A 22,632-nucleotide genomic window follows, 5' to 3' on the forward strand; every position below is an offset into this window, starting at 1 on the left:
TGTTCTGATGTGCAAAATACAGTACATCTACCCGATATCATTGTACCACAACACTCTTAAACCTTTTGAACCCAGTACCAACAAACGTGAGGTTGGATGGCTTTTGTTTTTTCTCAGTCCAAGATATCAAGGAAGCATATTTTCTGCAGACTTGCCAACCTTCAAAAAGTAAAAATCCGGCAATTTACTTGAAAAGCTAGCAAGCGTACTTTTGCATGTCATTTTATTGCCATAATAAGAACCTACACGTACGTGCCAACTTTTGCCCCCTCAGGCAGGTTATGGGTAGCCCCAGAGCAGAATATAATCTCTGCGAATGTATATCAGTGATGCATAATCTTGGGTAAACAAACTCTCAAAAGCAGTTATAAAGTATGTTCTTTTTGAAGGCATTTGTGATCAGAGTGGTATTACATATCCCGTGGTGAACAATCGACCTCTCTCTGTTTGTCGCATGGTTGTTATATAATACAATTATACAGTGATGCTGGCAACCGACACTATCCCCTGATAAATAGTTACTGATAAATGCTAAGTAAACAAAGTTACCTCGTTGCCAGTTTGCTTAAATACGGTCACCAAGACATTTTTTGATGGCTACTCGACGGGAGTGACGTCTAGTAGGTAGGTTCCACGAACTACGGCTGTTCTCTATAGGAGCCGTTCAAGTATTACGTAAGCAAATTTTCAGCCATTTTTGACCCCCCCCCCCACCTCAAATTGGTGGGATCAGAAAGGTAAGCGGGAGGGGGGAGGGCTCGTGTGCCTCCCCCAGACGAAAAAAAAAATTTATGTAAAAAAACCATTTAGAAAAAAGTAAAATTTTCGAAAGAAAATAGCTTTATATGTAATTATAGTCGAGATTTCTGTTAATTTCAATGCTATTTGAAAGGTAAGAACTCAAAATTTCTCTTTAAGAAATTCGACCCACCCTCGACCCGCGGACCAAATGTGGCCCTGAAGGTTATGTGATGTGGCTTGGCCCCCCCCCCCTCAAACCCCATTTTGTAAAAATGAACTAAGCAGCACATTTACAGATCACTTAAATGACCCGTGGCACAATTCCAGAACATTTACGTGGCCCGTGGCACATTCAAAGAGTAAGTAAGACTTAAGTAACCCGCGACACAGTTTCATAACACTTAAACGATCCGTGCCACATTTAGAGATTCCTTTGAGTGACATGTGGCACAATTTTAGAGCACTTACGGCCAACTAGTGCGGTTCTGCATCACTCAAGTTACCCGCGGAACCTTCCCAGATTACTTAAGTGATCCGTGGCATAATTACGGATCGCTTGAGTGATGCGTTGCACAGTTCCAGAGCACTTAAGCGGCCCGGAAACATTTCCACAGCACTTGAAAGATCCATGAAACATTTAGAGATCGCTGAAGTGGTGGCTCTGTAAGGGATTTATCATTATGGAGAATGTTAGTTTAGGTGCCCACAAAACTAGCGAAAGATTTTTCTCGTATTTGGGGCACCGAGTAAGATACTATTAAGAATATTTCATACTAGCTATAATACCCGGCGCTGCCCGGGTTTTCTTCAATGAGGCTTTTTGGATCACGTGATGTCTCCGTCTTTCTTTGATGTACATACACACCGTGTCTAAGTTAATCAATATGGCGACTTCATGAAATAAATCTACATTTAAAGAAACGTAGAAATGGGAAAAAAAATTTCCCTTTCTCAAGGGGCACTGGGTATTTCGATCCCCCCCCCACTTGAACTTCAAGTTATGCATCTGCCTGTTTCAGCTTCCAAAAATGCTTAATTAAAGCTGTGGAATTTCTTCGATGTACTTTACGGGCTCGTAATTAATTTTAAAACATCCTAAACTATGAATTTATTCAGTTGAATATTAAAAGATAATACGCGGAGACATTAATTTTCATGATTGAGAAGATGTAAATAAAAAGTTGAAATCAATGTTATTGCATGAATGTGTAACTCAAAAGTAGGTCTGGCTAATTACTTCATATTTAATGTCCTGGGCTTCGTATCTCTAAGCGAACTCAATATTTCAAAAATTGAGAATTCAATACAATTTTTAAAATTATTGGTGTGGCGTAAAATCCCACTAAATTTCCGCATTTCTACAGTAAAATCGGCAATTTAAACACTGATTTCTATGGGGATCATCCTTTGCCCGACCCTCAAAGTGATGCTGATTATGATTCTGACGTGTATTCAAAAAAAGCTCTCATTACTGGGAGGATTGAAAAAAGTGGCAAACCATTATAAAGGCATAAACTATTATACCTACACTGGCAGCGTTAAAGAAGTGGCAAACCACTGTAAAAGCATATACACATCTGAAACGCATTATTTGGGAACCACGGTGACCAAAGTGATTGGAAAGTGATTGTTGAGGCCCAAAAACCATTGTTGCCCGACAGTTTTTTGCCCATTTGGGACATTTGCCCTGCTCTGACGAAATTTTAAAAAAGCCTATCGTTCAAGTTGGGTCCCATTTGGTATTTATGCAAAATTTAGCGACGATCGATCTAAAATTGTAGATTTGTATAGAGAACATACACACAGATACAGTGCCGTCTTAAAGCATGGGCCTACCCGGGAAGGGCCCAGGGGCCTCAAGGGAAGAGGGGCCTGACAAAAATTAGATTTTGTCGAAATTTTCTATAATTTACCTGGAAGGGCGTCAGAAAAACCACTTGGCCCGGGGGCCCATGATGCTCTTAAGACGGCCCTGCACAGACACACAGAAAATCAATTTCATATGTATAGATTTTCATAAAGGGTGATTGATGACGTAAGCATCATCCAACCCCCCCCCCCACTTGTCATCAAAAGTCAGCAAATCGGAACCCCCCCCCCCCCCCATCGATGCTGACGTAATACTTGAATGACCCCATAGATGCTTTCCCCAACGGTGACCGTAGTCATTGATGTCACGACATCGGTAAAGCTTAGGGAAAATTTTAAAAATTTCTATCAAAAAGAAATCGAAAAAATTTCTCCCAAATTTAATTTTGTGCTAAAATCCAGAGAAATTTCTAACAAATCCAGAGAGTCGGAGGAAGGGTAAAAAATGTGAAGTCTCTGGCCTAAATCCAGAGAGTTGGCAGGTCTGTTTTCTGGATATTATGTGAGGGTCATTTGATGAAGTTAAGAGCGCCTCACGCCACAGTGAATGAAATGGGGAAAACAGAGTCATGTCCCAGCGGTGTAGACAGGGCCGCAACTAGATATTTTGTCACCCGGGGCAATATAATATAAAAAGAATGTAATATAAAAGAAGCAGTTAAAGGGTGAATTCGGCACCCCCTTCTGGTTCAGCGCCTTCCCCCCCCCCCCCGGTTACGGCCCTGGGTGTAGATGGTAGCATGCTTGCCCAGTTTGCAAGAGGGTCTGCAGGTTAGAGTCCCGGCAGAGACCAGATGACTTTTCTTTCTGAGTTTACCTCGGCATAATATCCATTAAATGTTTCCTTGAAACATGTGGGGGTTTTTTTTTTTTTCTCACTGAAGATATTGTATTGTTTTTTAATCACAGGAAATTTAACAAAAAACATCTATAATCCTTGAAGTCAGGGTCCGCGTAATTACAATCCCTACTCTCTTAGTAACACAGGAAGCGTTAGCACGCAGGTGATTGGTTACTACGAGCAAGAAAGATACCAAGACGTCACGAGGGGCGGAGCTTTTAGCGAAATTGAATTTTGCCAAATAACTCGCTCGGCGTTTTTTAGTTGACGCTACAAAAATTAGTAAAACAGCTATGAAAATAATAATATAATATTATTAGGGATACGTAAATTTTGTATTTCCGAAGTGACCGCAATAAATGCGAAATTTGCCAATTTTGACAAATAAATGCTAAAATTTTAGTTTTTACAACTTTTTCGCGAAATCTTGGTAATTTGGACTTTTTGAAGTGGAAAGTCGTAATTTTGCTTAATACTTGTGAGCGTGCTTGAAGGGGGAGAACCACAAGCATTACTTCTTTCCCTTTGCATTGTGTTTAGATGTAAATACAGTCGAGTTCGGTTATAACATAGCCCCTAGGCAATTCGAGAAGTGTATGTAATAAGGAACGTGAATGTCATAAGCGAGGAGTTGAAATTAGCTTACGCAGCAATAGCATATATGCATTATTGAGGTAGTCGTGGACAAAATTAACTTATGCAGCACCTAATTGAAGTGTAATACAGTATGAATAGAGTTTTTGATTGATATTCTTGAAAAGTTTTGGAAATGCACTAGAAAACGAGATATACAACAACATGCAGACATTTATGGTAATGTAAATGACTTTTTTGAGATTTATGCTAACGGTTTTTCCCCTCTGAAGTTGACAGCAGTGTGCAATTTAAAACTTCAGAAAAAAAAAACCCACTGATGTTTATAATTTTATATACACGTCACCAACACACTTGCATAGCTTTTCAAGTGATCGAGCTGATTTGCAACAATTGTTCTTACATCATCGTCACCAATAAAAACAAGTAAAAATTCAATAATTCGAAAAGCATTAGACGATACAGTTTTACACAGAAAGACAGGATTTTATTAAATGTCAAAACTTTTATTGCTAAAATAGTTAAATTTTTCCTCGAAAGGTTGCGTTAAAGTTAAAAAGTTATTTATTGCCATCTTTTGATGAGAAATGTAACTATTCTGGCAACGAGTTAAATTATTGAGAAAAAAAAATTGTCTTTTTGCGAGAAAACAGTCAAGATATCACCCAAATAAATGAACAAAAAAGTCTGTGTGTGTTTTTTTTTACTATTTTTCTAAGTTTTTTTTGTAGTACGTCATACAGTCGAATCCTGTTATAACGAACGCCAAGAGATCAAAGGAATCACTTCGTTAAAACGAAATTTCGTTATAAAGGAATTTCAGGTTACCTAGCATTGTTTCTATGTAAACTTATTTAGGGGATTCCACTGTATCCGGATTATTTTCTTGGTTAAGACCATTCTTTTGGTTTATTATATCCACGGTGTATTTTTAAGCAGGATATGTTATAACAGAGGTAAAAATATGTAGACCAGTGTTCCTTAACCTTTTTTTTGCCCGTGGCCCCTGCTGAACCATGTTTTTTTTTTTTTTTTGTGGCTCCCTTGTCTTACCCCGAGTCTTCGACCCTCATCTAGAAGCAAGATCCTTTATACGTATTGAATTGATTGTTTCAAAAAATCTTATGTAGCTTTTGCCGGGGGGCCTGCAAAAAACCCTTCCTAGGGAAACTGCTGCAAAATGTAGGCGTGAGGTCTAACTGGGTCCTTGCCCTAAAACGGCCCTGGTTTTATGGGTGGTTTTGTTGGATTCTGTATAATGTATAGTCACTAATATAAAAGCTTTATTTCTTCACACCTTAATTTTTCTTCTCAGCTCTCCAAACCACCTGTCATGGCCCCTTTCTCTATTTTCTTCCGTGGCCCCCTTGAAATATCCCAACACTAGGGGGCATATGGCCCCCGGTTGAGAGCCACTGATATAGACTATGAATGGACCATTGAGTTCCCACAACGCATCCCAGACCTATGGATGTGTTAGATGTCACCTGGACAATGAACTAGCTTTTTTAAAAAAATAAACAACCTGTGTTATATATTTACCATCTCAGTACTCTGTTGAAATACGGTAACCCGTATCTATTTGAATATGTAATCGCATTTATTCCCAAGCATACTCATAAGATCCATCACTTTTTATTTTGTGGGCATTTGTGAATTGTGATCAAAGTTGAATATTGCAATTATTATAATTTTGTTATTTTTGGAAATTACACTCAGTTTTTGATATTCATTATGTTAACAGCGTTAGTCTTGCTTATATAGTTCCGAATGTAAAGGTCTGCAATTTAGTAACAACCCATATAAGAGGGTTGACTACTGAGAGTTGTTCACAGACAGCACAACCATGAAAAGTGTATAGTTATTGTACTATTTAATGAATGAACGATATTAAAAAAAAATTACTCATGCTCTGTAAACATAAATCTCTGATTAGTATCTCTCAATTATGTCACATAATCCGCGAGGGTTTTTGGGTGACACAACAGCTACTCTTTTTCCTTTTTAATGACAAATGTTCCTTCAGAATATAGTAAATATTTCTCATGATGAGTGCTCTGAATTCAAAGATCTGTAAAAATTACCCACTTCAATTGACATTTTAAAATTTATTTCTCTCTACACATACACTCACTACACTACTGACATGCAAGCACAAACTTGTCTTTTCCTTCATATGCCACTCCCAGGCAATTTGTAGGTCGGAAGTATGCGTGGAGATACGTGGGGGGGGGGGGGTCAAAGGTGGAGTCGACTGATCTAATGTATATATGAATTGACATCATCATCATCGTGCCCCCCAGACTTCCAAGTCTATCCCATCCCACCTATGGTCGGAAGACTGCCTGCAAAGGCTAGGAACCGACAAAAATGTTCAATAGGTCCGGTATGAATGGGGCCAAATTCTAAGGATTACATTTACCTATGTTATATCCACGGTTTATGCTACATGGGGGTTATGATATAAGTGTACTGCACTGTATACGCAACTTTTTGGAATTTCAAAAAAATATATAAAAACATTTGAAAAATAAGGTTAAATTAAGGGGAAAGTAGATATATTACAGTCGAATCCCATTTTAACAAACACTATTACAGCAAAAACGGAAAAACCTTTCAATAGTTATTAGGCACCTGAACTAACATTCCACCTATTGATAAGTCCCCAAAAGAGCCACTTTAATGATCTCTAAATGTTTCACGGATCCTTCAAGTGCCCTGGAAATGTTTCCAGGTCACTTAAGTGCTCTGGAACTGGGTCATGCATCACTCAAGTGATCCGTAATTATGTCACAGATCACTTAAGTAATCTGGGAATGTTCCGCGGGTAACTTGAGTGATGTAGAACCGACCGGGGGGGCGCTTAAATGCTCTAAAACTGTGTCACATGTAACTCAAGGGATCTCTAAATATGCCACGGGTTACTTAGGTGATCTTTGAATGTGAAAGTGATCTGAAAATGTGTCACGGGCCACTTAAATACTCTGGACTTGTGCCACGGGTCATTTGTGATTTGTAAATGTGTCATTTAGTTCATGTTTACAAAATTAGGTTTGAGGGTGACAAAAGCTACATAAGATAACCTTCAGAGCCACATTTAGTCTGTGGGTCAAGGGTTTACCATATATGGCTTAAAGGGTGGGTCGCAATGAATTTCTTAAAAGAAAATTTTGAGTTCTTACCCTTCAAATAGCATTGAAGTCAACAGAAAACAGAAGTAGATTATAATAACATGTAAAGGTATTTTTTTCGAAATTTTAATTTTTTAAAAAATATTTTTTCCCGTCTGGAGGGGCACATGAGCCCCGTCCACCCGTACGTTTCTGATCCCACCAATATGCGTAAGGAGGGAGGGGGGCAGTGATGGCAAAATTTTGCTCACAAGGGGGGGGGGGTCAAATATGGCTAAAAATTTGCTTACATAATACTTGAACGGCCCTTTACATAGGAACAATGCAAAAACCTGGAATTCCTTTGTAACGAAATTTTGTTATAGCGAAGAGATTTCTTCAGTCTCTTGAAGTTCGTTATAACGGGATTCGACTGTACTACAATGTTAGATTTATATCAAGTACTTTAACACTTTCCAGTAATATGGCCGGTTTTATTATAAATGCGAAATTTTTGATTTGAACTATGTTCCATTTATTTGTTTTTGTGAACGAATGGGAAATTTTTTCATTTGTAATTCCTTATTGCGAATAAATATGAAATTTCTGATTTTAAAACTTTTTTTTTTTGCAAAATTTACGTACCTCTAAATGTAATTAATATTAAATAATATATAATTTAAGCTTTTTGAAATTAATAAAATAAAACAATGAAATTTGGGGAATCGGGAAAAACCGTCTGAAACCACGCGCGAAAATAAAACCACCGCTCAAAACTTCGCCAAATTTGAATTTCGCCAATTATTTTACTATGAGTGACGTAATGACACATCGCTAACTTCAACCAATCACGATGCGCGAAATTCCTATAATGTTACTAGAAGAGTAGGATTTGTATATATGCTTCCAGGCCATGTCTGTTCCCTTTGCAATTTCAAGTGAAGATTCATTTCCGCGATTGGCAACTTTGATTAAGTTATTCTGTTCTGTTCAAATCTTCATTGCACATGAAATACATACAAGACAATGGACAAATTAATTTTTTTTCAAAATTATTTTGTCCAAATGTTGCATTCACTCGATGGGTTCTTTGACTGAAGTAGCGATGGCCTCTTCGAGAGAATCTGTCCTCTTTGGGATAGAACTTTCGGTGCGGGCAAAAATGAAAACTTGTTGAAAGCGTTTAGACTTCTCAGACTTAGCAGCCTTAGAACTAGAGTAGATCAATGAGCGGCGGTGAATGTCTGGAGAGCCTGTCTGAAGACTGTTCGCAGTTATGAGAGCATCATTTTTCTTCATCCTCTTGCCAGTGTGTTGAAGTCTTTTGTGATTATGCAGTTCCCTTATAAATGCAAATTTTTCACTGCAAAAGTGGCACCTAAATGGCTTCTCTCTGGAGTGAGACAACTTATGCCGTCGGAACCCGGAGCTGGATGAATAAGTTTTATTGCAGATATCACACTCGTGTGGCTTTTCTCCAGTGTGGATCCGATAATGAACTTTCAAGGAGGAATGCAGACTGAATGTTCTGCTACAAAGCTCACACTTGTACGGCTTTTCTCCGGTGTGGATTCTGAAGTGAACGACCAAACTGGAACGCTCTTTGAACACTTTGTCACAGAGATCACACTCGTGCAACTTTTTCCCGGAGTGAGTCTTCTGGTGCTTTTGCAAGCAGTGTTTGGTTGGGAATCGTTTGCTACAAACGTCACATGTATGTGTCTTTTCACCATTGTGGATTTGTCTGTGCACGACCAAGTAGTTACGACGATTGAATCTTTTGCCACAGACATCACACTGGTACAGTTTTTCGCCAGCGTGAGTTTGTTGGTGTCTCACTAAATTACTGCTGAAACGAAATCTAAAACCACACAATACACACTCGTAGGGCTTTTCGCCAGTGTGGATCCGATTATGAGTAACCCATTGGGAATGATATGCAAATTGTTTGTCACAGATGCCACATTCCAAACGTTTCTCCTCAGATTCAGACATTTTTTACTAACTAGATACAAATGTTCTTTGGCAAACGTCAGGTTCAAAGAACTTCTGATGAAATGGGGACCTATACTCTAGTGTTGATCTTTCTATGGTAGTAGATCATATAACCTATATCAAATGCCCATCACAAGCATTACATCATGGATGTTTCTACATACAGGCTTCTCTAGACAAACGGCTTTGTCCAAAACATCCGTTTCGATGGGGTTCTTCAAGTGCCTGCAGAGGAAACAAAAACTTATCTTCATAAAAGTTCGTAAAATTTGATTAATTCAGAAATACAATGCAAAAATTACTCATTTCTCTGCATTACATCCATTAAGCACTGTAATTACCTATAGACATATGACAAATCTCAGGTGCCAGGTTGCCAAATTAACTCGATAATGGGTATTCAAGCCGAAAATGTTCTACATGCCAATGCTTAACTCAAATCTAACAATGAAATCCAAATCAGAAATTTTGATTTTATAAATGTATGTTTTATATCTGTAGCGTTATCGGGACACAAACATAAATTAAATATTGCACATTGAAAACATTCTGACGTGTTGTGTGTCGCAATATACTTTAACCACAATTATTGAACAATCAAACACAGATTTTAAAATATTATTAATTGAACTCTTCAATCAAATATACCGAGAATTTTTTATTCCGATTTATCAAGCTCTGGTACCATGTCAAATGAAAACAGTCAGTTGTTCATACAGTCGAATCCCATTATAACAAACTCTGAGACCGGAAAAATCACTTCATTGTAACGAAATTTTCTTACAAAGGAATTCCAGGTTTTTGCATTGCTCCTATGTAAACGTATCTGGGGAATCGGAAAAGTGTTTGTTAAAATGAAATTTTCGCTATAACAGTATTTGTTGAAATGGAATTCGACAGTTACTTCATGGTGATGATGATTCCTTTTTAAAAGAAAGAACAGTTTTCTCCTGTACTTGTATTCTCTCTGTGTGAGCAAATGTGATGCATCATGATTTGTTGCTGACTTTATTTCCCTTTTTTCTAGAGTGTTGCACTCTTTGGTGTTTGTTTAAATGTGATTTACTTCGGAATGTTTCACAGCAACTATCACACTTATATACCTTCTCCAAAATGTGGATTCGAGCATGAACATTCAAGTCTGAACGCCGCTGGTACTTTTCGCCGCAAACATTACACTGATGTTTCTTCTCCCTGGAGTGAATCATCTTGTGCCTTCGCAGACCAGAAATAAATGTAAATTTTTTTTTGCACATGTCACATTCATGTAACTTTACAGTGTGGATCCTACGATGGCCCTTCAAGTTCCAGTGCAGTTTGAATATTTTGCCGCAAAAATCACATGAATGCTGCTGCTTCTCTGAGTGAGTCTGCTCATGATATCTCAAAGCGGAGCCGGTTGAAAATTTTTGGTTGCAAAAGTCACACTCATGGGGCTTCTCTCCTGTGTGAATCCGATAATGAACTTTCAAGGAGGAACGACCTTTAAATGTCTTGCTACAAACTTCACAAGTGTACGGTTTTTCTCCGGTGTGGGTTTTGGAATGACTGATCAAGTTTGAACGCCTTCTGAACACTTTGCTGCAAACACCACACTTGTGTGGCTGACTCTGACTCACACCAGTGTGTGTCACCTGGTGCTGTTGTAAACTAAACTTGGTTGTGAAATATCTGTTGCAAATGTGACATTCATTTGCCTTTTCGCCAGTGTGAACCCGACTATGAGCAACCAGTTGGTGACGCTGACTGAATTTTTTCCTGCAAACATCACATTCATGTAGATCTTCACCGGTATGCATTCGCTGATGTCTCTTTAAATCCCACCTATGGTTGAATTTTTTATCACATGATGCACACTCATATGCCTTTTCTCCAGTGTGGATCTGAATATGATTAACCAAGTGGGCATGATATATGAACGTTTTGCCACAGAAGCATTTCAAATGCTTTTTAGATTCAGTTTCTTGACCGTGCATTTCACCAGACTCTGAATCGGGCTTAGTTTGCAGAACCTGTGCTTTGACAAATTCTATATCAGTCTCAGTTCTTAAACCCTGTATTTTGACAGCCTCTGAATTGGGATCAGTTTGTAGAGCCTGTATCTTGGAAGATTCTGTATCGTGCTCAGTTTTGGGATCTTGTATTTTGACAGACTCTGTATTGGGTTCAACTTTTGAAATTATATTGGACACTTCTTGGACATTCACGGACGAAGACATCTTGTGCCAGCAAAGAAAAATACTATAGGAATGTTTTGTTGCTAACTTTACGTTCAAATAACTACTGGGAATGAAGATTTTCACATCATCATCATAATGGCTAAGCAAGTCTCTGTTGACCAAACCTATATAGTCTTCTCTAGCGAACAAATATATGTATCATTCATAGAGCTTATCATTGAAGTGGAATATTTGCTGAATGTAGAAAATATGAACTGCTAGAACGTCTTTAAATAAAACACGACATCAATACAGCTTCTCTATGACAATATTTCCTCTAAAGTATTTATAAATGTACAACAGCAAGAGTTTTTTAAAAGCAAAGTATGCATATTCAAATGGTTTTTCACCAAAGTAGACAGTACCACAAATTCAATTGGTACCATTACCTGCTCAGGTTTTTTTCAGTCCAAACAATCACATCTCTAATGAAGACCAATTGCTGCTGGAAAGAGTTTTCTCACTGAGACAACAAACATTTTTGAAGCCATCTGTTATCTTTAAAAATGTGATATTAAGATAAGTTTTGAACTGAGCACAGAAATGCAATCCATCAAATGTTCATCACGTTCATCATAAGTGTTACACTGGTGAAAATTTTTTCTACATCTACAACACTGATAGAAGTCTCTAAACAAATCTGGCGCTGTTCAAAGCATCAGTGTCAATAACTTCCTTGAAGTGCCCTACAGAGGAAACAAAAACTTACATCATGAATGTTGTTAATTTGATTCAAATAGCAATCAAAATATTATTAGTTTATCAGCAAAATGCGTATGTGTGATGTAATAGAAACAGGAACAAGTTGATGCACATTTCAGGCAGGGTTAGTGAGTTTTTGTCATAGGTGGTAAAACTGTCCTGGCAAAAATTTATTCCCCCCCCCCCCCATTTATACATATGAAGCATTATTGTACATTTCATTATTTTTCTAAATGCAAATAACATAGTTTTGAATGCAAACTTTACTATAAGAATTGATAAATTTTAGAGTTGGTGAGCTTGCCATTGCTTGAAAAAACTGCAGTAAAAAAAATTTCCTAACAATAATGGGCTTTTTAAGCATCAAAAAATCGATATAATTCCCACATAAATTTATATCTAGTTTAGTTCGTCCAGGATTGGAGTATGCTGTAAGGTTTTGGAGACCATACCTACAGAGGGAGATAGACTTGGTTGAAGGGGTGCAGAGAAGAGCTACGCGTGTCCTTGTTGGCACACAGGGCTTGAGTTATAAAGAAAGACTTCATTTTTGGAATATGTTTACATTGGATGAATGCAGGTGTCGAGGAGATATGATCGAAGCGTTCAAAATTTGCAGTGGGATGGATAGGATGAACCATGAACTTTTAGTACACTGCCAATCGACTGCTTTTACAAGGAGACACCAGTATCGATTGGTAAGGGGCAATGCACGGTTATGGTGTCGCAGGGAATTTTTCTCTAATAGGGTTGTTAATAAATGGAATAGCTTACCCCCGGAGGTAGTTAATTGTAACACAATTGACACATTTAAAAAGAAATACGATAAACATGTTGGGGTAAATCGAGAAGCTCTATCCATTCTTAGAATAAGACAGCCATAAGTATTCTTTATGGGCGTTGTATAATATCTTATCATGTGTATATATTGTTTATAATTTTTGTTAATTCCATTTTTAATTGGGTTGCTGTATTTTTGAAATATATGACATCTATATTTTTATGGGCATCTTTTTCTCAGCCACCACGTTGGGCATTTTGCCTGTTGTGGCGTTGTATTTGTATCATCTCAGCATTTAATACAAAAAACTGTTTGAAAAACACTCTGGTTTAAGAATTATAATAACATGTTTGCATCAGGCTATTTTTGCTAAAACTTTCAATAAAAAAAATCTGGGTATTTCAGTAATATAAAGATTATTTCTACATATATGTATTAAAATTGCAATCATTATTTTTGTAATATGTTTTACTGAAATTTTCACTCACATATGATGTTAATGCAACCAGATGGCAAAAGCATCAGACAGAGTAAAATGAAAAAATCTAGAAGAGACCTTCATCCAGCAGTGGATTGAATATGGTTGATGTTGATAATGTAAATGTATGCACTAACAAAGGCAAGAATGTACCAATGTGAATATATAATCCTGTTATCTAAATTCATCAGGAAAGCGTGCACATTTGTTTGAAAACAAGAATTCAAGTTTCCTGACGTGAATATGCTTATTAATTTTATCAATTAAATAATGAGCATAAATTATGGTTTACAAAAGCATCTAAAACATCTAATACCCTACTGTTCACGCAACTATGTTTACAATGGATTTAGCAAATTTTGTGTATAGTAAACCAATTAGGTCTAAAATAGACAACACAGTGAAACCTCACTACAACGATATTCAATATAACAATAAATCCCACAACAAAAATTTTTTTCTTGATCCACAGAATCAATCAGGAAAGCGCACGTGTGTTGAAAAAAAAGAGAATTCCTGTTCCCGGCAACAACGCTTATTAGGAGTCCCTGTGGGAATTGGTCCCATTCCTGCAGCAATGCAGTTTTCAGTTTCTGGATGATTCTCGAAGGTGAGATGCAATTGTGCTCCTAAGAGCCTCCCAGACATGTTCTGTAGGGTTTAGGTCAGGACATCTGACTGGCCAATACATACGCCGAATATCCTCATTTTCCAGAAAATCGTTGACCAGGTGAGCCGATGTGGATAAGCATTGTCGTCCATATACAAGAACCAAGGGCCAACTGCACCCTGAAAAGTCGAACATAAGGCTCTAAGATCTCTCTAGCGAAGAGAATGTGAGAGAATCTCTCTAGCAAGAGCGTGATTCTCCTAGCAGTTACAGACACTTTGTCAAACAAATGGAGGAGTGTGCAGCCATCCAACATGATGCATTGTCATCCCCTCCGTGGTCAAGAAAACGTAGTGTAGAAAACGCTATTATGGGTGTTTTTACAGCAGAACATTTCCAGTCAGCCTTGGGCTTGTTGCAGAACAATGCAAAAGTTTGCTTTACGGAAGGACAGTGAATTTGAAATAAAAAAAATCTAAGTGGGGGGGGGGGAATAAATTCACAGATGAAATTTTGATGATGAGTTTCTTCTTTTCTTATAATTCTTCCCAAGATTGTTTTGCAGAAGCACTAATTATTCTGCGATGTACGTCACAATTATTTATACATTCTACTTTGGGAGGGGGCACCACGTGACACTTCAAATTTCTTATGTATGATAACTAAATTGAAGTCTAAGGATGGCACACAATTTTCCGAAACTATAACAGTGAGACTTGGGAACCTTGACATGTGCAAAGGGAAAATTTTTCAAATTTTTTACCAAAAAAAAAAAAAAAAGATTCAGTGAAATTTGATCTGCAACTCAATGTATTTTTTCTGCTTTGTCAAGCTCTGATTGTAGCACAGGCAAAAATATTAAAACCACATTTTTATTTGCAACATACTGCAATGATGGAAACAAACCATTTTCAAGAAAAATGTCAAACAAAATACAAATTCAAAGTGTGATTCTCTCATTTTGTTTAATACGATTATTCAATCTCGAGGGGCAAGAACTAGAAATTAAATACTATAAAAGTTCTTTAAATAACAAAAATAAAATAACAAATAATTTATATACTACTCGAAACTCAACAAAACACTCAAACACAACAAAAAAGGTGACATAAACACACAAAGATGCACATAAACTTGGCATTCTTATCCATGGTACATAATCAACAAAGTTTTGCAGAAGTACAGGGTTTACATAATTAAAGTTCACTTGTTCCGAGATGCCTACAGCCGTAACTATTCATCGGAAAAATTTAAGAACATCCTAATGAAGAAATGGGAAGAATTTTACACAAACCCTCTTTGAAGGCTGAAAATCTCCTTGTACCCAACTGTGTAGAGCCAGTACCGTGTTTGTAAAAAGTTCTAGCGGCAAAGCGCATTGCTTCAAACTCAACACCATGCTCTTTCATGAAGAAATTAGAATAAAAATGATTCTGCCGAAGATGTTTTCACACCCTGCCATGATACTTCAGGGCCTGTCTTTTGTCTTGTACAGTGTAATTAATCATGTGGAGTTTTTCTCCTGCAACTGAAGAATAGCTCCGTCTTACAGGTCGACTCTTTTAGGAGTTGATGTTTCTCCATGGGCAAAAATGGCAACTCGTTGGAATAATTTTTTTGCTGCTGATTTTGTAGGTCTTTTCATAGGGTGTTGAAATCTTTTATGCTTGTTTACCTCAGAGGCACATCCAAATTTTTCGCCGCAAATGTCGCATGCATATGTCTTATTTCCAGAATGAATTTGAACATGAACGTTCAAGTCCCAAATTCGCTTGTACCTGTTGCCACAAACATTACACTGGTGATTTTTCTCTCTGGTGTGAGTCAGCTTGTGCTTTTGTACAGCAGAGCTGGTTGAAAATCTCTTCTTGCAAATGTCACACTCGTGCGGCTTTTCACCAGTATGGTTTTGATAATGAACTTTGAAGGAGGACCGTGTTGTGAATGTTTTGCTGCAGACATCACATTCGTGTGTCTTCACTCCAGCATGTGATCTTTGGTGAGTATTTAAATCTGATGAGTATCGAAACTTTTTAGTGCACAAGTGACACTCATATGGCTTTTCTTTGGTGTGGGTACGAATATGAATCATCAGGCTAGAAGGCTGCATGAAAGTTTTACAGCAAACTTCACACTCTAGGATCTTCTGCCCGAAGTGAGACATTTTGTGCTTTCGTACATCGTAACTGGATAAAAATGTTTGGTTGCAAACGTCACATTCATGGGGATTTTCTCCTTTGTGAATCTTCTCATGTTCTTGCAGAGCAAATGGCGTCCCAAACTTCGCACTGCAAACCATACACTCGTAAGGTTTTTCGCCCGTGTGGACCCGATAATGGACTTTAAGGGTCGACTTCATCCTGAATCTTTTACTGCAAACCTGACACTCATATGGCTTTTCTCCAGTGTGAGTCCAATTGTGGACAGTTAGGTATGCACGCTGAGTGAATTTTTTACCGCACACTTCACACTGATGTGGCTTTTCTCCAGAGTGCAAAATTTTGTGTCTTTTTAGTTCAGACATATCCGTGAATTTCTTGTTGCACGTATCACACTCGTACGGCCTCTCCCCAGTGTGGATCCGGTTGTGGATAACCAGACGGGGATAGCGAGTGAATCTTTTACCACATACGTCACACTGGAAAGGCTTCTCTCCTGAATGCACCATTTTGTGTCCCTTCAACTCTGAGCTGGAGGCAAATTTTTTATCACATTGGTTGCACTCGTATGGCTTTTCTCCAGTATGGCCCCGATAATGAACAACCAAATGAGGACGCTGTATGAATTTTTTACCACAAACGTCGCACTGAAATGGCTTCTCTCCAGAGTGAATCATCTTGTGCCTCTTCAAATCCGACTTACCAATGAATTTTTTATTGCACAGATCACATTCGTGCTTTTTTTCTGAGTGACTACGAAAATGAGCAGTCAGTTGTGCATGACGTGTGAAATGTCTACCACAAACGGCACAGTCAAAGCCTTCATTCTCAAGTTCAGACATCTTTCAACTGTCAAGAAAGCAAAGCCCTATCGAAATGTTTTGTTACAAATCTCACATTGAAATGAACAACTACAAAATAGGTTTTTTGATGATAACATCCCCAAAGCAGAATGAGTCCTGCAATGAGTCCTCTGCTGACTCGAAATATTCTGTGGTAAAAATTTCCATAATGTCTTAAAATTCTTCCAGATTGTTCTGCAGTAGCACTGATTGTTGTATGACGTACGTCACAGATTTTGGCATATTCTGCTTTTGGGAGGGGGATAACATGATGAAACTGCATCAAAAGACATACATTTATACAGCTTCTGTATGTTGATAATCCTTTGGAATTTTATCTGCCTTCATCAATGCGTGCAATTTTTGTCAATTCTTATCATGAAATGCAACATCAAGATAATCTGAGACTACATTTTGGTGGAGCACAGAAATTTCCAGTCACTTTCAACGAAGTTGTTCAAGTGCCTGCAGAGAAAACAAAAACCATCATCATCATTTGTTGTTAGATTGAACTCTTTCATTGCATCAAACTGATATTCATTCAATATTTCTATAACTTAATGGAGGATGAACATTTTCTTCTTATACTTAGATCACTATCTTAAGTTTCAGGATACAAAACTGGTGACATGTGAAGACGTTTTTTTCAGTTTCTATCCCCTCTTTGTAGCATTAGATGCCAGACCAAGAACTGAAATACCAAGCCTATACATCTTTCCCAAAATCTATAACAGCACTATACACATGGATAGCATCTTCTGGGACAGAAACATGCTCACTTTGCAAGATCCCTTCATGATCAGCAGTAAAACAAAGAAATCACAAAGGGTGAAGGCTGAACGGCATGCAGCATTCAGTTGAACCCGTAACTCTAGTAGATTGAGCTGCTGCAATATCATGATGAAGAAGAATGCCTCGTATCCCTGTCTTTGGACACCTTGGAAAAACATTGAGAAACAAATTTATGTGCACCATTTCAACATCAATCGTCTTTCTTTTAGTGGCATAAATGACACTTTTTTTCACTCCCTCCGAAAAAGCAGTCATCAATATTAGCAACTTACACTCTTGGATCACTTCACTTCCTGTCATTGCATTTCTTCATTTCCAAAAAGTCTGAACTTTTGAGATTGCCTTTATGTAAGTGAATCTTATTGATAGATCAATCCCTGTGATGATTTCCGAGACGAGTTAATAAAAAAAAATCCCCATCTAAATTTTTCATCACAAACCACAACAATCCACCCTTGCTTCTTTCCATCAGTAAGTTTGCTTGAGACCTCCCTGAGAAAAATATATTGCGTAATGTCATTCATGGCAACTGCTGATTCAATATACACTAAGGTATTTTAATTTAATTAAAGTCGGGGGACGGGGACAAAATTATCAGAAAATAATGCCAGTGTCTGTCTGTCAAGATGGACTTGGCTCATAAAAGTTGGAGGGAAAAAAATATATATTGCAGACCTTTTTTTTTTTGCCTTTCTCGCAATAAATATATGCTTGACTCCTAAAAAATCAAGATATCAGACAAATATTTTTTTTGATTTGTCAAGCCATAAAATCAGAGATAAGTGCCAGGTTGCCATGGCGACCAAAAAGTTTGTATTAGCATAAAAAAATTTTCATGCCACAAATTAACTAGTGTTTGAGGATATTATATAGGTGTACTGAAATAAATTTTCATAATTTATTTCACTACACCTGCTAACACAGAAAGGGATCAATAAAAGTTAGGGGGAAAAAAAAGATCCAGAATTTTTTCTTCAAAAAAAATGTTTGACGACTAAATTTTCTTCAATTCGCCGTGCCCTGCTTAAAGTACTAGGACTGGGAATCGATTAAAATTTTAAACTGATTAATAAAAACATTTTAACTGATTAATAGACTGAATAATTAAATTTCCATTGAATATTTTCGTCACTGTGCCAATACAGCCAAACTTGGTTAATTCGAAGTGCAAAGTCACTGAAAAAAAGTTCAAATTATCTAATTAATACAAATACAACACCACAACAGGCAAATTGCCCAACGAGGTGGCTGACTTAAGAACATCATGGATCCCCGAGCTATTTTTTGGAGGCCCTACCTACTACTGCTACACCACACATGCACCCGCCCACCCTCCCCCCGCGGAACCCCAGAATCGGTACATGCGGGAATGTGCGTATACGTGTAGTGAAACCTGACGTGAAGTTTTTTGTTTCTCTGTAATGCTTGTCATGTGTAGTGCTGCCATCTGCCACCAGTTTTTATAACTGAGTGAAGTGTTATGATTGAATGATTTATCATTGTAGGACTGTTGCTCTCTGTGGCGAGACTTTTTAACGGGGAGATCGGCTCGCATTTGCGCCTTGAAGTTGGGAACCACAGAAAACCAGCATCAGCCCCACCACAGCGGCAGAATCTATCCTGGAACCATGAAACAACAGCAAATTGCAACTTAATCAGCAACATTCACATAGGATAATATTTATTAACTATTAAAACTTTATCATCAGTTACAAAACTGTTTCAAAATTTTAATAATTTATTATAATAATTGATTTTAGCTGCTACATTATTCCACTGTTCTGGAATCAACATCACTGCAGAATTTCTTGACTGTGCTCAAAGCCTGATTTATGGAAACAGTTCATGATCACCCGTTACGATACTGTTTTCCAAATTTTGCTTATCATTCTCATGCCATCAAAAAAATATTAATTTCATTAATTTGTTACAAAATTTGTACTTTCCATAGTCTTAATGCTGATAAAATAGCTTAAGATTTTGAATGTTACACCTTGATCCATAGGTTGAACAGCATAATCAGTGCCAAGCGCTATACATTTTCCCATACACTCCAGCTGTTAAAATGGGTATTAAATTTTCAAAAAAAAAAGAACAGGAAAAACAGAAATTTTTGTGTTTAAAGATTTGTTGTTTTACAACTTTGCTGAGAAAAGCAAAGTCTGACTCCTTGTAAAATTTTTCCAAAGTAAATTTGCTTATACAAAAAACCATAATTTTTTTTCTTTCAACTTCAAATTATCAAAAACATTTGAAAAAAAAGTTTGAATTAAACAAGAGATTTTAATATTAAATTATATAGAAAACTTGAGGGGAGTTCGTAAAAGTTTAAATTATCCAAAATTCGAATTATCACGTTCGAATCAACCAAGTTCTACTGTGTTAATTGATGATATAGAAATATATTTTATTCATTTTCATGTATCTATTTGCCCAATGTCAACAAATAATAATTAAAATACAGTAGACTCTCGCTACTCTGGCACATATCAGACCAGAGTGTGCGATTACTGAAATCGCAGGATTACTGGAAGTCAATTGAAAAAGCCCATTGAAATAATATTAACTTCTATTCATAGCCATGCAGCAACATGTTTTTCTCTTCTACATACTCAAAGAAAACCCGCCTAAAAAATGCTGGATTACTGGATGGCCAGGATTAAAGCATGGCCTGATTATAGAGAGTCTACTGTATTAGAAATATTAATTAATTAGGAATAGATTAAGAAATTAAGGCCACTCGCTTGAAGCAATTCAATTTGCTAAAAATATCTGTCAAATCTTAGAAATTTGTTGCTTGGACCTTGTTTTTTTAGGGAAAAAAAACCCAGTTTTTTAGGTGAGTCACTGATTTCAAAACTATTTTCAATCTTTATACTGTTGCATGTTTTCCAAGAAACTCTGCCTAAATATTATTTGGGGGGGGGGGGAAGAGGAGTTAGCTGATGCTTCCTGAATACGAAAACTGCTGTACACAGTGGAGACACAATAAATTGTGGTTTCTAAAACTCCCATCAAACTGAATTCGAAATTGAAATAATTAGTTTTTGGTGAATCGACTTGTATTTCCCCAAGTCAAAAACTAGATCTAGATATTGATTTAAATATTTTTAAATATGGTCATTTTCCCAAATAATGTACATAGAGATATAATCCCAGACATCTGATCAGTTTTGTCATACAAATGAAGTTGAATTTAAAAAACTTTCATGAAAATTTCAGTTCGATTGATCAAATTTATTAACTCAACTAAAATGTTTAACTGTGATAACAATTAATCGATTAACCAACCTGATCCATCAAAATTTCAGAAATTTCACCCCTGGCACGTTTGGTCCATAGAAAAATTTTGCTTGACATTTCACCCAGACCGTTTTGCCTCCCTGACTGCATGAGTGATGAATGTAATCAGCCCTGGTGAAAACCAGTTTCCTTAGAGCCTCCTCACACTGGAATACTAAAGTCTAGCAACTGATAGAAGACTCTGTATCCAGCGAATCAACCTGTACATTTCAATAGAGCTGCTCACACGAGGATATTGGCATATTGGAGACAAAATATCCTAAGCAACGAAGTGTCATTCAGCAACTGGCATGCTAGCGAATGGATGAGTGATCAAATAAGTGGCTGAGTGACCATATCAGTGAATGACCATAAGACTGACCAAGTGGGTGACCGTATGAGAGATCAAGTGATTGTGGTCACTAACTTGATCGCTAATATAGTCATTCACTCAGTAACTCATATGATTAGGCACTTGGCCACTCATAGCCAATCACTAGATCATTCATGTGGTCATTCATTTAACCACACAGTCGGTCAATCATACAATCAGGGCAGGAAAAGGCCACTGGAAACAGAACATTCCAGGGGAGAAATTTCCTGATCCCGAATCAGCCCTGGTGAAAACCAGTTTCCTTAGAGCCTCCTCACACTGGAATACTAAAGTCTAGCAACTGATAGAAGACTCTGTATCCAGCGAATCAACCTGTACATTTCAATAGAGCTGCTCACACGAGGATATTGGCATATTGGAGACAAAATATCCTAAGCAACGAAGTGTCATTCAGCAACTGGCATGCTAGTCGGTCAACATTTGTTGCACAATCTTACAGTATTTTTTCATATTTTACGTATTATTTTTTCTAATTACGTATAATGCAAGGAATCAGATTCCTGTTGGCTGTAATGAATAGCGCACAATGAATGTTATTTTCAGTGTATGGATAATTTGTCTCTATCCTTTTATCATCTTATACTATTATTTCTGTATAATTATTTATATAATTACAATAAAATATTAACTTCATCGCTTCTAGAATCGATAAAAATTTGATTTATTTGACTCTCATTTGTGTTACAAATTTAAAAAATCAACTTTAGCTGATCACGACTTAGCCACCTGTTGGAATCGGAACATTGCAATGTGACTTTTTTATTTTCAAAAATATATATATAGGCTATATTTTTTAAATAAGCGACAATTGATTTGATAGGCACACAAAGACAGATTTTTGTGAAAAAAAGTATTTTTAATCAGGCTGGGAGGAGTGGCACATGCCAACAACACACCTCTACTCTTAAAAACAAAAACTCAAAACAACAAATAAAATTTCATTTTACATAATATTCAAAGCACGACTCACCTCTGTTATGCATTTGGAATGCTCCTCGATTGTATTAACTAATCAATACCTCAAAATCACGCGAACCTGGCGCCGCTTTCTCAAAGAGGCACATGCGGAACCAAAAAGTGTTAAACTGAGAATCTTCATTTACTCATTGAATTTTCAAATGATGTTTGTGGCATAGAACACTGATCAAATTGTGAAATAAAAAAATGACAGCACATTTTCTGAAATTTGTATTTGTCTGAAGCAAAGTGGGCTGGCCACTTAG

At 37.1% G+C, this 22,632-nt stretch overlaps 2 protein-coding genes across 2 annotated transcripts in view; both read right to left on the reverse strand.

The window, feature by feature from the left end:
* The window catches only part of LOC149068291 (uncharacterized), a 43,374-nt gene that overhangs the window by 12,331 nt on the left and 8,411 nt on the right, over nucleotides 1-22,632 (reverse strand). The gene's annotated exons all lie outside the window — the stretch shown is intronic.
* Nucleotides 4,613-10,137, reverse strand: LOC149068292 (uncharacterized). Its single transcript, XM_089251755.1, has 2 exons — nucleotides 9,492-10,137; nucleotides 4,613-9,375 (listed from the first exon to the last, which is right to left on the reverse strand). Exon 2 carries the CDS (start codon nucleotides 9,148-9,150, stop codon nucleotides 8,230-8,232), a length of 921 nt encoding a protein of 306 aa, XP_089107881.1. The 5' UTR covers nucleotides 9,151-9,375; nucleotides 9,492-10,137; the 3' UTR covers nucleotides 4,613-8,229.

Source organism: Pholcus phalangioides, unplaced genomic scaffold, assembly GCF_987345545.1.
Source record: "Pholcus phalangioides strain wild (caught in Gottingen) unplaced genomic scaffold, Ppha-v1.0 ptg000027l_1, whole genome shotgun sequence".
NCBI classification, from domain to species: domain Eukaryota; kingdom Metazoa; phylum Arthropoda; class Arachnida; order Araneae; family Pholcidae; genus Pholcus; species Pholcus phalangioides.

What these genes read in the sequence shown, in the direction of transcription:
- LOC149068292 (XM_089251755.1), bottom strand. Translation starts at nt 9,150, where the DNA reads ATGTCTGAATCTGAGGAGAAACGTTTGGAATGTGGCATCTGTGACAAA.